At 49.7% G+C, this 14,625-nt stretch overlaps 7 protein-coding genes across 7 annotated transcripts; 4 read left to right on the forward strand and 3 right to left on the reverse strand.

Moving 5' to 3' along the window:
• Nucleotides 1-807: 807 nt before the first annotated feature.
• BGZ61DRAFT_460127 (uncharacterized protein) lies at nt 808-1,238 on the reverse strand. Its single transcript, XM_046246991.1, has 2 exons — nt 904-1,238; nt 808-849 (listed from the first exon to the last, which is right to left on the reverse strand). The coding sequence occupies exon 1, from the start codon at nt 1,190-1,192 to the stop codon at nt 938-940; it is 255 nt and encodes an 84-aa protein (XP_046098591.1). The 5' UTR covers nt 1,193-1,238; the 3' UTR covers nt 808-849; nt 904-937.
• A 951-nt stretch (nt 1,239-2,189) lies between these two features.
• Nucleotides 2,190-3,189, reverse strand: BGZ61DRAFT_537473 (phytanoyl-CoA dioxygenase; the record flags this gene model as incomplete). The annotated part of the gene is made up of 2 exons (XM_046254542.1): nt 2,190-2,320; nt 2,370-3,189. The coding sequence occupies 2 exons, from the start codon at nt 3,187-3,189 to the stop codon at nt 2,190-2,192; spliced, it is 951 nt and encodes a 316-aa protein (XP_046098592.1).
• A 317-nt stretch (nt 3,190-3,506) lies between these two features.
• BGZ61DRAFT_399325 (uncharacterized protein) lies at nt 3,507-5,932 on the reverse strand. The gene is made up of 7 exons (XM_046243008.1): nt 5,669-5,932; nt 5,315-5,608; nt 5,238-5,268; nt 4,984-5,188; nt 4,661-4,927; nt 4,540-4,608; nt 3,507-4,491 (listed from the first exon to the last, which is right to left on the reverse strand). Exons 1-7 carry the CDS (start codon nt 5,842-5,844, stop codon nt 3,695-3,697), a joined length of 1,839 nt encoding a protein of 612 aa, XP_046098593.1. The 5' UTR covers nt 5,845-5,932; the 3' UTR covers nt 3,507-3,694.
• A 194-nt stretch (nt 5,933-6,126) lies between these two features.
• Nucleotides 6,127-9,027, forward strand: BGZ61DRAFT_111798 (uncharacterized protein). Its single transcript, XM_046236937.1, has 2 exons — nt 6,127-8,265; nt 8,321-9,027. The coding sequence occupies exons 1-2, from the start codon at nt 6,294-6,296 to the stop codon at nt 8,881-8,883; spliced, it is 2,535 nt and encodes an 844-aa protein (XP_046098594.1). The 5' UTR covers nt 6,127-6,293; the 3' UTR covers nt 8,884-9,027.
• A 1,136-nt stretch (nt 9,028-10,163) lies between these two features.
• BGZ61DRAFT_460133 (uncharacterized protein) lies at nt 10,164-10,870 on the forward strand (the record flags this gene model as incomplete). The annotated part of the gene is made up of 1 exon (XM_046246992.1): nt 10,164-10,870. The coding sequence occupies exon 1, from the start codon at nt 10,599-10,601 to the stop codon at nt 10,866-10,868; it is 270 nt and encodes an 89-aa protein (XP_046098595.1). The 5' UTR covers nt 10,164-10,598.
• Nucleotides 10,871-10,900: 30 nt separating this feature from the next.
• On the forward strand, nt 10,901-12,096 carry BGZ61DRAFT_460135 (Cupredoxin). Its single transcript, XM_046246993.1, has 2 exons — nt 10,901-11,480; nt 11,556-12,096. Exons 1-2 carry the CDS (start codon nt 11,122-11,124, stop codon nt 11,821-11,823), a joined length of 627 nt encoding a protein of 208 aa, XP_046098596.1. The 5' UTR covers nt 10,901-11,121; the 3' UTR covers nt 11,824-12,096.
• Nucleotides 12,097-12,118: 22 nt separating this feature from the next.
• Nucleotides 12,119-14,273, forward strand: BGZ61DRAFT_460136 (prion-inhibition and propagation-domain-containing protein). The gene is made up of 3 exons (XM_046246994.1): nt 12,119-12,350; nt 12,404-12,705; nt 12,761-14,273. The coding sequence occupies exons 1-3, from the start codon at nt 12,272-12,274 to the stop codon at nt 14,165-14,167; spliced, it is 1,788 nt and encodes a 595-aa protein (XP_046098597.1). The 5' UTR covers nt 12,119-12,271; the 3' UTR covers nt 14,168-14,273.
• Nucleotides 14,274-14,625: the final 352 nt, after the last annotated feature.

Here is a 14,625-nt window from a genome sequence, read left to right on the forward strand (position 1 = left end):
AAATCGAGAGTGCTGAGTGTAGGTGCTTCTGAAAAGGACGTTGTTGAATCGAGCAATGCGTCTACAGATTGAGCCTGTATTGGAGCCAAATTGACGAGGAAACATGGCTTTAAGTACTCCTCGTCAACGAGGTGTTGGGTCTGCACGCTACGATCCAACGTGATTTGGCGTGACGGGAGATATCGCGAAGTCACATGACAGCGCGATTAGGCCCAGGCAACACAGGGCAAGCGAGCGTTCAACTCTAGGCAGAGGTGGTACGGTCAAGGTTCATTGGGAAATGGCCGATCAATCCTTGCATGTTCAAGCCAACACTCGGTTTCATTGGAAACGTCTGCCTAGCAGGATCCATCTACCCCCGGCATTATCGCTCCACACTTGTCACTTGGAGTTACGGTCAGGTTTCAACCAAAATTCATTCATCACCGCGAATCTAACTTCAAATCGTTCTTTGAATTTGTATTTTTACAGAGATTTCTTTCCCTCATTCGTAGAGATACCTGCCGGTGGCCGAGGAAACTTGATTTGTTATATTTGGTGAAGTCATTGCGCACATCTCCCTAGCTCGGGCCGCGGTGCAGAGACGGATTCATACGATTGCAAAGAAGAACTCAAGCGAAAGAACAAATGCAGACCAAGGTATCCGGTCATACTTTTGGTTCCAGCTCATTAAGTGTTCTTGGTGTGGTACTTGATTGTCTTAATCTCTGTTTATTCTCTATTGTGTTGCTTCGATCTACCCGGTAGCACATGAATAGGACCAAGTTATCTTATGACAGAGAGAACACACGACACAACTTCCTCACGCCCATCGCGTCGATCTTCGAAGGCATCGCGCTGTTTAGAAGCCTGCACGCCAGTGAGTACCTTGCTTCCGTGCTTCAGCATAAAGATTGTGCTTACCTTCAACTTGTCCCGCAAACTGCGTACAAGCGTCTTAATTGCAAAGTCGGCCTCTGCAGATCCATTCATCCCCAATCTTGGTGCAGGAGCACTGCCTCGCCTCAATCTTATCCCTCTTCACAACTGTGGCCTCGGGGACAACGTCCTTGGCGCACAATCGGCCCCTGCAGATCCACTCGTCGCCGACCTTGGTACACGAGCATTGTCTGGCCACAAGGTCGTTGTTTGGGGATGGCGCTGCCACAGCAAAGGCGGCAAACAAGGTGGCGGTAATAAGAGTGAACTTCATTTTTGAGTAATTCGAAGATTGTAGTGATTGTTGAGGTGTAATGAACTGGTTGGGATGTGAATAACAATACAAAGGTGAGGCGACGCCCTATATTTATATTAACAGGTATTAGTTCCTTACGATATCTGCATTTCTATCATGGTGGACCAACTACACATTTGATCTATTTGCCCGTATGACCGACAATCCGGCCAAAAGAACCTAGGAAGTCCTCATGTAGCCAATGCCAGGGGCCGGATCTCGGTCGATAGTTGGCACTTTTGAGTGAGTGGCTGGGCGGCCGTGCCTCCGAAGTGCAGGGCTATGCCACATACAGCAGGTCCAAGAACAGCAATCTACCAATAACACCATGCCATGGCTTTCCCACTATGATTTCCCATGCAGATATTCATCTCAGCCAAGACTCGTCAACCATTTTGGAACTTCCGTACGATTTCGGTCTTACGAAAGATGCATCAAGTGGTCACTAAGATAAAATAAGAAGGTTGCTTCTCGTAGCTAAGGATGGTCAGATTCTTCTGTATTCCAACTCTCGTGCACTTTCCTCTTCCGGATGCTTCGTAAAATGTGACTAATGGAGTCATTATATGCAAACCATCCCTGTGGCAAGATAAAACAAGGTTAAAAATAGAGTATCGGAAAGGATCCTTTACAAATGGCCCCAGGAGACAACAAACCGTGTCATAAGATGCTGCAACTTGGGGGTTCTGGTAACAGCTCGTATTTGAACTACCGCCGGGTGTGTATCTCCAAACATCACAACGACCCGATCAGAGTTGCCAGCCACCTGCCGAGGAGTCAACCCAATTCTCTGGAACATTTGTCCTCCTCAACCTTCATGAGGATATCATCATGTTGGCGAAAACGAAGGGAATTCGTGGTGTGGCGTCAAATGCCCAAAATACGAATGAAACTATCTATGACTCCATCAAGAGATATTTCTGACGCAAACCCACTCACCTACGGCGGTATGACTATGCGTGCACACCGACACAAATTACAATTTGCTAGAGACCCTCTCCTCCTTGTCCCCAGCTTCACTAGCAAATGTTGGCGGGTTGTAATCAATCGGCTGTTCCAGCCGCCGAATCATTCTTCTAGTCGCTTTCTTCGGATTCATTCCATCGGCTGTCCACGCATTAGCAAGGGAATTTATTCACAAATTGCTAGGACTTACCATAGCCGATGAAGGGGAAAGCGCTTCGGTACCCCATCATGTCCACAATTTTCTTCGGAATCTCTCCCGACAGGGCTCGTCTGGGATCGACAGCTACCATCAAGTTATCCAATGGGCGGATGTATGGCTGACAATACTGAATCGTTGCTGCATATCTGGACATCGAGCTGCGGTTTGCGCCACCAGAGTGCCACGTAGTCCCCAAGAAGTACACGATGCTGCCGCGTGGGCATACAGCTGATACAGCCTCCTCTTCTTCTGGGATTCGATCGCTTCCCCACTTGTGGCTCCCTGGGATGATTCGTGTCGCGCCATTCAGCTCCGTGTAGTCGTCCAGCACAACCATTATGGCCGCCGTGACCGGGGGTCTTGGTCTTGGTAGGCGCGTGACGGCATCGTCGTGATGCAGCCTCTGGTTTCTTTCGCCAGGATTAATCACAATGGTCTCCATGATGTATATAAGATAGTCGTCATCCAGGAAGTACTCATTCATGGCCAGCACTTGAGGGAGAACGCAAAACTTGTCAAAGACCCGGGTCTTTCCCAGGAGGGAGAAGATGCGGTTCGTTTTGAAGCCATCAAACGCGTCGCGCCCCTTCTTGGGTGTGTTGCCGTGGAGCCTATCGATCTCAGCGATTGCCTCAAGCGCCTGCGCGTCCGTGAAGGCATTCGGGATCACCACGTAGCCATCCTTCAGAACTTGCTCGACGTGGGCTCGGAGTGTTGGGTCCGATGGCAAGGGTTTGGGTTTTCGCTGGTAGTATTCGCGAACCACAGGTTCCGCTGCTTGAGGATCTTCTTTTGTCGGGACGGGCTTCATTGCGATAGATCCCGAGACGAGATGTTTGCTGTTGTGGAAATGTCAGGGAATATTTGGCGGTCAGTCTGAAGAGAGACATGGTAATAAAATACACCCGGCGGCCGCCGTCATATGTAAGCTGAGATAAGCCCCCGCGTTTTGAATGAGACACAAGTCGTCAGCGCTATTAGCCGAAGGGGCCGGATGGCTTTCAACACCTCTCGTTATTTACATACAGTTTGAGATGCACCAAAACAGATTGGTTGTTGCACAAAATTAGCTAGCAGCTGACCGAATTAGAGTCATCACAGATTAATTGAATATAATGATTTTGTAGACCTCGGTCGCCCCCAGGAATACTGAAAAACTTCAGGTTGTTCCAGCTACCGGACTCGAGATGCTGACCGGGCGGGGTTTAGACTTTCAAACGCGCAGTGCCGATCTCTTTCAACAGCCTGACTAGATATGAGTGAAGTTTCAATATACATTGCTTCCCGTCTTCCAGATGCCAACACTGCCGGCCGGGCTAGAGACACAAGTTGGCGATTTGCCATGTCGACGAGTCGTCTGCCTCAGCAGAGTCATCCATATCCAGAACGTGCCCCGTAAAGTATTGAACGACATCCACAGCTCGACCACGACAAGTAACCAGCAGTTTGAAAATGATCTCTTTCCGTCGCCTTGTCAACCGTGTCAGCCGCCGTAGCACGGCCTCAGTGTCTTGCCGCAGAAGGCCCGTCTCATATAGACTGATCTCGTCTAGTATGCAAAACAAGACATTTCCCTGTGGAATCTGACTTGTTAGTTCTTCAAATACAGCGCAAAGTGATTTGAGCTTCATTTTCTTCAAGTTGTTCCAACTGAGCTCATCCAGGAAAGACAGATCAAGTGTTGCCCCGTTGCCTAGCAGTAGAGTAATGAGCTGACCCAGAAGACTGGCCATCATACTAACGAGTACCGGTACCGTGGAATCGTTGCCATAGGGTCTGTGTTCGCTGCAAAAGTAGGCGATGCCAAAGGTAGACTCGGCTTGCTCGGATACTTGGGTGAGTCTTGCAGCTACGAGGCTGTACGGTGACAAGCCTTCTGCACATGACATGTCTTCGTTCCCGTTAACTAATAAGGGTGTCGAGAACAGGTCCGTGGTCATGAAAGCTTTGAAGACTTGGTTTTGAATAAGTTTGGCAGCTTTTGCTTTGGAGGTTTCATTCATTGCGTCACCCAATCGCAGACATGTTTCGATATCCTTCGAAATTCGATCAAGATCAAACTGTATCAATTTGAGCAATTTCCTGACATCATCCGTGTTGTCGGATGAGACTTCTAATCTCTGCGTCAGTGATTTGATTGTGCTCGGAGTGAAAAACATACGCTGGCTTTCCTTCTGACCAAGTCTGAGCAGGCTTGATTGCCTAGATGATACGACCGTCGCAAACGTCTCTAATGAGAAATACGTTAAAAAGTGCAATCCAAAGGGTTCGTGAAACTATACCTTCGCTGAAAGAGTGCGATTCCATTCTGCTAGCAAGCAATTTGTACACGTTTTGCAGGATACGAAGCGACTGGTTCGAAGTCTGGTTGGTGTCGAGGAGAACATTGTCGGAGATGAGACGAGACTGGTCCATATTCATTAGTCGTCGCTGCATGCATTGATTTGCTTCTTCTTTCACTCGTGTGGCCTGGGCCTTGACGGCTTCCAAGCTAGCGAGGAGTTCGCGCTGGTAGGAGGACTGCTTGAGGAACGGCTGATAGACCTTGCCTATGTGAGCATCAGTAAAGTGTAAATCTCAAGAAATCCAGCATCAAAGAACTTACGAAACGAACTATCGGCAAAAAATTGCATTATATGCGTCAGAGCCTTCAGAATAGACAAATAGAGATCGAATGTGCGGGCTTCAAGGTGTTGATTCCGCAATTCGGAATAAATCTCAATATACCGCCGAGTATTTTCGATGACCTCGGGAATCTGAGCTAGAGAATCAAGTATGGACTCTTCTACCTTTGCGTAGTTGCCGACTGCCTGCAAACATGTCAACTTCGGCCACAGCCTTTCTGAGTGGGGGCCTTACTCCAACAGCGAGGGCGAAGACACCACAAATACTAAAGAGGATGTAAGAAAAGCATCTAAACGACATGGGATACGTACCTTGAACCATAATCACCCCCTGGAAGGACCTGGATCCAACTCTGAAACGCGTCAGAATTGCGTCCCAGTCTATCAAGACACATCATCATTTTTGATGTCTTCTTTGGCGTAGTTGACCACCTTGAAGCTGTCGTTTGTACTTCTTCCATGACTCGGTCCCATGTGCAACATCGCAAATCCAGATGCTCAGACTGAATACTGCTGGTAAGCTTCTTATCTAGTCGCGCTCGCACCTGTTCCATCAGAGCGAACAGCCGATCTTTCTCATCATTGGCTTGCTTCCATAGTTCCTTACTAACAAGGATTAGCTAGGGAACTTTCACTTAAATGAGCGATATTGTTGGGTTGGATCACCTAATTGTCTCCTGGTTTAATGCCTCTTCGAGAGTCTCAACCCGATCGAGTCGATCCACAAACACCGGCCCTGGCTGACCCGGAATACTGACTCGGTTTTCCAAGAAAACTGCGACATCACTTGATGGAAGGCGAGCTCTATTGATTAGGAAGTCTTGTCTTTCGGTTCCCTCCATCCTTGGGTTCGTCGTATCGTGCGCGTTGCCGAGTAGTTTCTGCTAGTTGTTGCCATAGTGCGGAGAAGTGGCATCTCTTCAAGTGAACAAAATACCAGCCGAGGCAGATTTTAAAGCACGTAAGCTCAGAGCTGACGTGGGGGCTGAAAAGAATCCTCGGCGGTTGCTGGAGCCACGTAATTCGTTGCCCTCGCGGGGTTGCATCAGGCGACAAGGCATTCTCGTCGTACAGCAGGCTAGCGAGCATATCAGAAGGCTCCATCAACTTGCTGAACGCACAGCTTTTATTCCCTCAACTCTCCAGGTTTCACAGATGCGCGACGCTGCTACACTATACTCTGCTCTACTCTACTAGTCTTCTGCTAGATGCTAGTTGTTAGACCACTATTCTACCTGTTTGACCCATACATTCCCAATCTACGCCCATTCATCCCTCGAAACGGACTAAAATGATTGACGATGATCCAACTCCTACACTCGTCACTCCCCCCTCGCCTGGGGCGGGAGTCGAAGAGGCAGCGGAAATGGCTGAAGAAAGTCGGGCTGGGGTCTTCCCATCAGACTCGGAACGGACGCGCGACGGAGAAAACGAGGCAGCCCAAAAAATATCGAATGCCGCGACTAAGGATGACAAGCCCGAAGATTTACAGGAAATTTCGCGGAAGATTGCAATGTCAGAATATGAAACCTGGGGGGAAAATATATTGGCCAAGGAGAGACTCAGCGGGAATCTAAAACTACGAGCGCAGCAGGCAGTCTTACACACTACCTTCTCCGAGATGAGAATTACCAACCTCGAGAACGACCTCCAAATCCTCAAGGAGAAAGTTTTCAACCTCCCCAGGCAAGAGAAGGATAGATTCCCTGTTTGCAAACCTATTCTGAAGCGATCCGTGGGCGATGAGTTTCGCATCACACATAACTCCAAAAAGGTGCCTATTGGAGAGCGGCCCTCGATCGAGGTTCTCTATTCGCACAGGGTTCCAACATTCGGAGACGTAAATATGGATCCACCAAAGACGCTGGCTCGACGCACTACCGCGTCTCATGAGATGGAAGAGGCGGATTTTGCAACTTCCACTTCCCCGGAAAGACTTCGGATCAGGTCTTGGGCGCTGATATACCACCTGAGGAATGTCTGCAGAGAGAGTTTGCCCAGCTCCAATTCTATTTTCGAGCGCATTGATGAGTCGCCAGCTGTCGTCTTCCTGAGACCTTTCAAACTACTCATCATGTACGACCAAGACATCAGAGAAAGTGTGAAGGAGATCGAAGCCATCGTTGAGCAACCCGAGGAGACCGAAGAGATGAAGAAAAACAAGGCAGCAGCCTTCGGCAACATCATATTCGAATACGAAGACTTGCTCAAGGATCTCCGACTACTGATCGAGTTCCTTGACACAGATCTAAAATCAACATTCAATGTGCGAAAATCTCTCAAGGATGGCACTGCTACCGATATCGAGTATGCAGATTTGTGGCACCTGTTCGAACTCGGGGATCTCGCCATTTCCGGTTTCAACCAAGACCAAGCGTCCAAGGTTGTGAATTTTACAGGCGGTCGAAATCCACTCACAAATAGAATGGTAGATGAGGAGGACAGAACACCTCCTGTCGACGGATTTGCAGTTGATTGCTGTAGTATTCAGTTTGATGGCACAGATTACGTCCCTAAGCTGCATAAGTTGTCAATTGGCAAGTTTATAGGACGCCGACCAATCTGCTCTCTTGAGATTTTTCCTCTGAGATTCTTACCGAATTCGAGTGCTATGCACAACGAGTTGCTATTACAGGGTCAACGCTATCTTGCCCTGACAAGCGCACCATTTTGCCATAGAATGCTTCGCGGCCGCACACTAGATGAGCCCCCTCAAGACCTCGAGGCCCAAGTCATCGTTGATATGGTTACGGCAGTGAAAGCCGAGCCGATCTGGCGTCCGAAGAAACGGATTGAAGAAGAGAACCTGACCAAGAATGACTTAAGGGAGACCATGATGCAACCGTTTTGCAACCATAACTCTGAGGGGTGTTGTGGGTCCGATATCATCTTCAAAGATCAACAGATGAATTGCTTCGCAAATGCTCCCTTTCTGCGGGACTATGGGGGGTTGTTCTCGCCACGCCCCGCAACTGAGTTGAAAGAAGACATCGTTCTTTTACCTAACTGGGCTTATGGGTTTGTTCTCAGACTTCGCCAATGGGTAACTTTGAGAGTTTCCGACTTATCCGAAGTGCTTTTTGAGAACGATTTCAACCAGCTTATGATTTCGGAAATTCACAAGCAAACGGTCCTGGCACTTGTTCAGACACATGAAAACGGGAAAACGAAAGAATCACTCCCTTCTCAATCCATAGGAGCCTCATTGGATCTAGTCAAAGGAAAAGGAACTGGTCTTATTCTGTTATTGCATGGCGAGCCGGGTGAGTTGCTTTATTTAATTCCTTGGTCACATTCGAATTCGCTAACACATTTCAGGAGTTGGGAAAACATCGACGGCTGAGTGCGTCGCTGACAAGACAAAACGCCCACTGTTTCCTATTACATGTGGAGATATTGGCGAGACAGCCATGGAGGTTGAAACAAAACTCCATCTCAATTTTCGACTTGCGCACAGATGGGGGTGTGTCTTGCTTCTTGACGAAGCAGATGTGTTTCTCGCCAAGCGAAACAAGACTGATCTGAGGCGGAATGCAGTCACCAGTGTCTTCTTGCGCAGCCTCGAGTACTATGCGGGGATTCTATTCCTTACCACCAATCGTGTTGGTGGAATTGATCCTGCCTTCAAGTCGAGGATTCACCTCAGCGTCTATTATCCTCGACTGGACCTCGATACGACCCTCAAATTGTACGAGAATTTGCTTCTCAGAGCCAAAGAAGAGCAACGAAAATCCGGCGTTGTCCAGTTTCAGATCAAGAACAAAGAGATTCTCAGTTTTGCCAAGCGTCACTACCGCGGGCTTCAGAAAGAAGGGTTTAATACTTGGAACGGCAGGTACGTACTTGCAAGCCCCTCTCGGAATCGCTGGATTTCTAACTGACCGAAAAAAAGACAAATTCGCAATGCATTCCAGACGACAATTGCACTTGTAGAGAACCAAGTTGCAAACCTTGGCGCTGGTCAGCCCAAGCCAGTCCTCGGGAAAGAGCAGTTCAAAGTGGTGGCTCAGGGCTCAAAGGAGTTCGACAGCTACCTCATAAGGACGCTCCAAGGTGCCGATGACGAGATAGCGATCAGGGATCAGTGGCGAGACGACCGCTTTGACGCTGAAGTGGCCCTTACTACATTGTCTGCATCCAAGTCGGGGCCGAAGCTATCCCGGGCTGCTATGTCACGGGGAAAGACCGTAAGAACTGACGAAAATTCAAGTGAGACAGAAAGCGAGAGTGAGAGTGAGAGCGAGAGTGAATGTGAGGATGAAGATGAAGACGATGATGACGGCAAGGCTGCTGGGGGGAAAGCGGGCCTTTCGATGGAAAAGGGCGAGCCGAAGGGAAGCTCTGAGAAGGCTTTCGATGTTGACGAGTACGAAGAGTTCCTAAAGTTCAAGGCGATGCTCAAGGCAAGAGGGAAGTAAGGTATTTTGGTAATGGATGTTGGTTGGAGGTGGAAGGTATCTCATTCAGTGTCTTCCGTAGACTTTATATCATTTGGCCCGGACTTGGAAATGCGACACGGTAATTATGTATTTCCTTGTGTCGTAAATTACAAACGCAAACGAGCAGTGTCACATGGTCAGTAGAGAAATAAATTTTCGGATAAGAAAATGTGAATTCCAAATCATTCCTTTACCCACAAAACTTGGTTAGTCGGTGTGAAGCCTTACCGACGACCAGGCGGAGCTACTCAGCCCCATCTGGAAGTCGCCACCGTTATGGATACAAAAGTGCAAGCGATAAAGAAGACAAAGTTTATTATACCTTGCTTCACGGTCTGAAGCCTAGGTCCATTTAGGTTACTTCTTGTCGAAGCAATCGCATCTACGAGCTCGCCAATGAAGTCCAACTTGATCCTGGACAGGCTGCCAAGACGGAGTGGCCGGACAAAATAAGACTCCAGCCTGGGCAAATCCAGGGTAGATACTGGAAAACAGAACTTGCGGTCGTGCGGTGTTGGCCAGCAACGACGAGGTTAGAGCAGCGAATCGAGCGAAAATGACTATCTATCAAGTATCGCGTGGTAATCATGATAAGGTTTTAAGTTCCGGCGCCCACTCTTGTTTGTGCCCCGATGCAGTAATTGTCGTTTTCTCATCAGCCCGACAGGGACGTTTGAATGACAAATTCGGGTAGCAGAGATCAAACAGCTTCCATAATCATCCCAACTTGAGTGTTCTATCCCACTCGGCCCAACTAATGCACCGGCGTCGATCGAGGCATTGGACAGCTTCTCAACTAAGCTTTGATTGCCATGTTTTGTTGTCCCGCACGCCGGGCCAGGGTCACAGTGGAGCGAGGCTGAGCACCCACATTGCGGAACCGACTTCACCCAATTCGATGGGCGAGCCCGCCTCGGTAAGTAACTTTAATCCGACCGTTATTCCACGGAGAATGGGGAATGGATGATTGGATGCGTTCCAGGACCGTTGCCTCGGATCGCTGAGATGCCGCTAGCTCTACTACTTAGTACCAAGGCCGGCGCGTGCGGAGGCCTCACGGGCCGAGCAATGTTTGAGAGTCGAGACCACGGCGTCTGCTGCGACAATCTCCCTGTCGACGTGTCTTATGTACATGTACCGTGCGTACGCTGCATTTAATGCACCGCTGGGCGCGTAGGAGTACTCCCAGCCCGTCAGCGCTGTCTCAAAAGGGCCAGCTCAGACATGAAGGCTCGGCATTTCTCTGCCGCGTTGGCGTTGGTCGGTTGCACGGCAAGCCTAAACGAAACGCCAACCGAATAAGATTGTCCGGGAGCGTCGAGGGGCGGCCGCCGTCTCGCGGGGTACGACAGGGAGGCTGTGTCAACAGTGTTTGGGGAGCTCGACGCCAGTGCAATTTGCGGCACCCCTGTTTGGGATGTGAGTGAGGCGAAGGATTGTTTTGGCTGAGTATGGCTGGGCGGTATGGGCTCCCATTGAGACTGGGCGGCTGTATGATGCGCGCTTCAATTGAAGGTGAAGTATAAAGAGGGAGGGTGTGAGCTTCAATGTCAGCTCGAATCATCATCTCAAATCATCATCTCAAGCCACCACTCCTCTTTCATTCACAAGCAATTATACCCGAGCATTCAGCGAATCAGCTCCCAATTACACCAATTCCCCTCTCATAAATCAACCAAAATGCACACCACTTCACTCATCACTCTGTCTGCCCTGGCGTCAGCCGCCGCGGCTGCTAACCACGTCGTCAAGGTTGGCGATGGCGGACTCAAATTCTCCCCCGAATCGACGACTGCTGCTGTTGGCGACACCGTCGAGTTCCATTTCTACCCCATGGCGCACTCCGTCGCCCAGAGCAGCTTCGCCACGCCTTGCGAACCTCTCAACTCCACAAGCTTCTTCAGCGGTCCCGTTGCAGTGTCCAGCGGAGTCAGCGACACCGTCTTCACTGTGACGGTTGAGAACGAGACCCCCATCTGGTTTTACTGCGCTACTGGAGACCATTGCCAAGAGGGAATGGTTGGCGCCATCAACGCGGCGTAAGTTTTACAAGAATCTTCCCAACGCTGGAATCTCCCCAACACTGGATGACATCACTAACATTCCGGCGATAGTACGAGTGGAGATAAAACCGTCGAGAAGTTTGCCGCAGCCGCAGCCAAGGCGTCCGACAATGTCGCCCCTAGCTCGACTGGCGGCGGCACGCTCGGTGACGCTTCTACGGCCACCGCCTCTGGCTCCAGCTCTGCGACCAGCGCTGCTTCCAGCTCAACGGCGAGCGCCGGTTCCAATGCCGGCCTCGAGGCGCGGGGAGAGATCCGATGGGGATTGATGAGCGCCGGTCTTGCCATGGCCGGGTTTGTCGCTGGGTTCATGATTTAAGCAAAAGCCAATCACCTGCGGACATAATAGGAGGGATTGTAACGGAAATTGTACACAAGGGCCTAGGAATATGGGAGCGCAATGTGACAACACTTAGAAGCAAGCAATGACAGGACAAGAACACGAATTCGTGTGCATAATCATCTCTGTTCAATCTCACCTGCGTCATAGTGATCATGAGTGTAACAATCTGACATGCAGAGATTGGGCTCAACAATTTATTATTAGCCCTACCGCCTAAAGACAATGGGCGTTTTCTTGCACTTCTATTTTCGTTGCACCAATCTCATGAGAATAACAACAGCGCGTTGTTGGGGCAAAAGATCCTTGCATCATACTGCATCTGCACAGCCACAGCGCCAGATAAAGAAATGCCGCGCATGCGTCGACTATTGCTACCTAATCTCACCTCTGCAGCCTCACGAAAGTTGTCAGAGCAGCAAGCAAAATGGATCCCCTTAGTGTGGCCGGGCTTGGAATAGGCGTGGTGTCTTTGACATTTGAGCTCTTCTCGATATGTGTCAAAGGTTAGTGCTCTGTCTCCACACATGGCGTCCAGGACTATACTCAATCTAGGCAGGCTACAATCTACTCCTCGAGGCTGAGGGGATGCCCAAGTCATGCCAGTATCTTCATGTGCGGCTTGCAATGGAGAAGGAGAAGCTTCTTGGATGGGCACTTCTCACCAAAATCTCGGAGGGCGACACGGCAGCTGGGCCTGCACTGAGGTTCAACAGGCATACCGTAATTGACGCACTACGCGAGACCCAGATCCTATTGTTTGACGCATCACGACTTGATAGGCGCTACAAACTGAAAATTACAGTATCGACTGATAAGTCGCCGCCTGAAACGGAGGTCATTCAGGTTGTGGGAGACAAGGTTTGTTTAGATGAGCGACTCCTAAGCCTACGTGCCATTCTGAACAATCATTTAGACTCTTCGAAACGAGTACTTGGTACTTCAGCAAAAAGCGCTTGATTTTGTCTCAAAGACTCGAAAATACCCAAAGAAGCTTCAATGGGCGTCCTTTGACAAGGCCAATTTCGAAGACCTTCTCTCCAACTTGAGGATTCTCAATGATGACATGATGGGCTTTCTAGAGGCATACGAGCGGAAGCGCCATTTCCAGATGCAGGAGGCTACCTTTATGCAAATCCTCCAAGTCAATAACCGAATGGATAACCTCGTCGAGTTGCTCCATTCGTTGAAGGATACGGCGGCTGAGGACGCGAAAGATGGCCAGGGCAGCAACCTCGACCAACGCGCCTACGAGAACCGGCTTATCCGTCTTACCCGATTCAAGGCAGTAAGCATCGCGATAGAAAATTCAACTACCCACATCAGCGAGCCTGAAGCCCGTTCGATCCTTGACAACGCGATGGCCGGTGCCGAATTGTCGCTCGGAAAGCTGACACAAATTGCTCCTGATGACGATGACGAGCAGGGCCAGCGCTCTCATGGATTATACGATAAAACCCCAGTTTGGGTAGAGTGGAGGTACTACGAGGGCGAGGGTGAAGACGAAGAGCCTCCTGCGTTCATCGTGCAAAGAATATCCAAGTTGGCAAAACTTCTCCGCGAGGGAATGAAGCCGGCCGAGTTCCTCGTCCCCGACTGTCTTGGATATATCCACCAACAGTCTCACTGCCGATTTGGCTTTGTCTACAAAAGCATGGAGTCACTTGGCAGAAATCTACCTATTTGCTTGTCCGAACTGCTGTCGACCGTCAAGAAGCCGTCACTCACGACTCGAGTCCGGATCGCTCACGCGGTAGCGAACTCTATCTGGTATCTGCATGCCACCAACTGGCTTCACAAAGGATTGAGGAGTGAGAACATCGTATTCCAGGATTGGATGCAGATCCGCAAAGCGACGCCATTCCTATGCGGCTTCGACTACTCGCGACCATCCGCCGTCGGCGAGGAAACGGAGCAACCGTCTCATGATCCGCTACACGAAATGTATCGCCACCCCGAAATTCAGTTCGACGTTCCCAGAGATGGCCGCGCCGGTTTCCAGAAGGTGCATGACATTTATAGTCTTGGCGTGGTGATGTTTGAGATCGGAGTTTGGATGCCAGTCTACGGTATCCTTGGCATCGATATTGCGAAGCCAATCAAAGCTTCCATGGTCAAAAGCGTCCAGTCAAGTCTTCTGCAAAAAGACAACTTGGATTTACTTGAGTCAGAGGCTGGAGATGTGTTTGCTGACGCGGTCAAGGTGTGTCTGGATGGAACACTGGCGCCTAGCAAGACACTTCAAAGGTTTGAAGCTGACAGCCAATTGCAACTAGCTTTCGGGGAGCACATTATTAAAAACCTGGAAAGAATTTGTATTTAGTCATATGCGAATGATTATAGTATTGCTTTGATGAGCAGCTTGAGAGACCTTTGAAACCTGGTGGAATATATACCCACTACTAGAAGACGTAAGTTGATATATCTACAGTTTTAACATATTGCGTTGGACAAAAAGAACCATGCGGTGATTGGAAGATGAGCCAAGGCAGAAATCGAGCATAAAACCCGGTTCTGCTTACGGATGGGCTCTGGCGGCTGCATCAAATCAGCCTCAGATTCAGCCCCGCTGGAAATCCTCTCAACTCCCTCAACACCCGAGCAACGTCACTCACTCATCCGCATGCGCGACCGCGCGGCTTAGAACCCGGATACTCGCGACTCAAAGTCACATGGCAAAGGCGTCTTCTGAACTAAGGACCTACTCGCTCAATAAGAGACATTGGCCAACACTCCCATCCGTTACATCGGCCACTTGCGAGGGCTCCGATACCTCCCCTC

Source organism: Ilyonectria robusta, assembly GCF_021365365.1.
Source record: "Ilyonectria robusta strain PMI_751 chromosome Unknown BGZ61scaffold_24, whole genome shotgun sequence".
Taxonomy (NCBI): Eukaryota; Fungi; Ascomycota; class Sordariomycetes; order Hypocreales; family Nectriaceae; genus Ilyonectria; species Ilyonectria robusta.

Coding starts and splice junctions, on each gene's coding strand:
- BGZ61DRAFT_460127 (XM_046246991.1), bottom strand. CDS start 1,192: ATGAAGTTCACTCTTATTACCGCCACCTTGTTTGCCGCCTTTGCTGTG.
- BGZ61DRAFT_399325 (XM_046243008.1), bottom strand. CDS start 5,844: ATGGAGGGAACCGAAAGACAAGACTTCCTAATCAATAGAGCTCGCCTT. Junction 5,189..5,237: donor TCTTCGCCCTCGCTGTTGGA/GTAAGGCCCCCA, acceptor ACATGTTTGCAG/GCAGTCGGCAACTACGCAAA. Junction 4,928..4,983: donor TTTTGCCGATAGTTCGTTTC/GTAAGTTCTTTG, acceptor ATGCTCACATAG/GCAAGGTCTATCAGCCGTTC.
- BGZ61DRAFT_111798 (XM_046236937.1), top strand. CDS start 6,294: ATGATTGACGATGATCCAACTCCTACACTCGTCACTCCCCCCTCGCCT. Junction 8,266..8,320: donor GTTATTGCATGGCGAGCCGG/GTGAGTTGCTTT, acceptor AACACATTTCAG/GAGTTGGGAAAACATCGACG.
- BGZ61DRAFT_460135 (XM_046246993.1), top strand. CDS start 11,122: ATGCACACCACTTCACTCATCACTCTGTCTGCCCTGGCGTCAGCCGCC. Junction 11,481..11,555: donor GTTGGCGCCATCAACGCGGC/GTAAGTTTTACA, acceptor TTCCGGCGATAG/TACGAGTGGAGATAAAACCG.
- BGZ61DRAFT_460136 (XM_046246994.1), top strand. CDS start 12,272: ATGGATCCCCTTAGTGTGGCCGGGCTTGGAATAGGCGTGGTGTCTTTG. Junction 12,351..12,403: donor CTTCTCGATATGTGTCAAAG/GTTAGTGCTCTG, acceptor CAATCTAGGCAG/GCTACAATCTACTCCTCGAG. Junction 12,706..12,760: donor TTCAGGTTGTGGGAGACAAG/GTTTGTTTAGAT, acceptor ACAATCATTTAG/ACTCTTCGAAACGAGTACTT.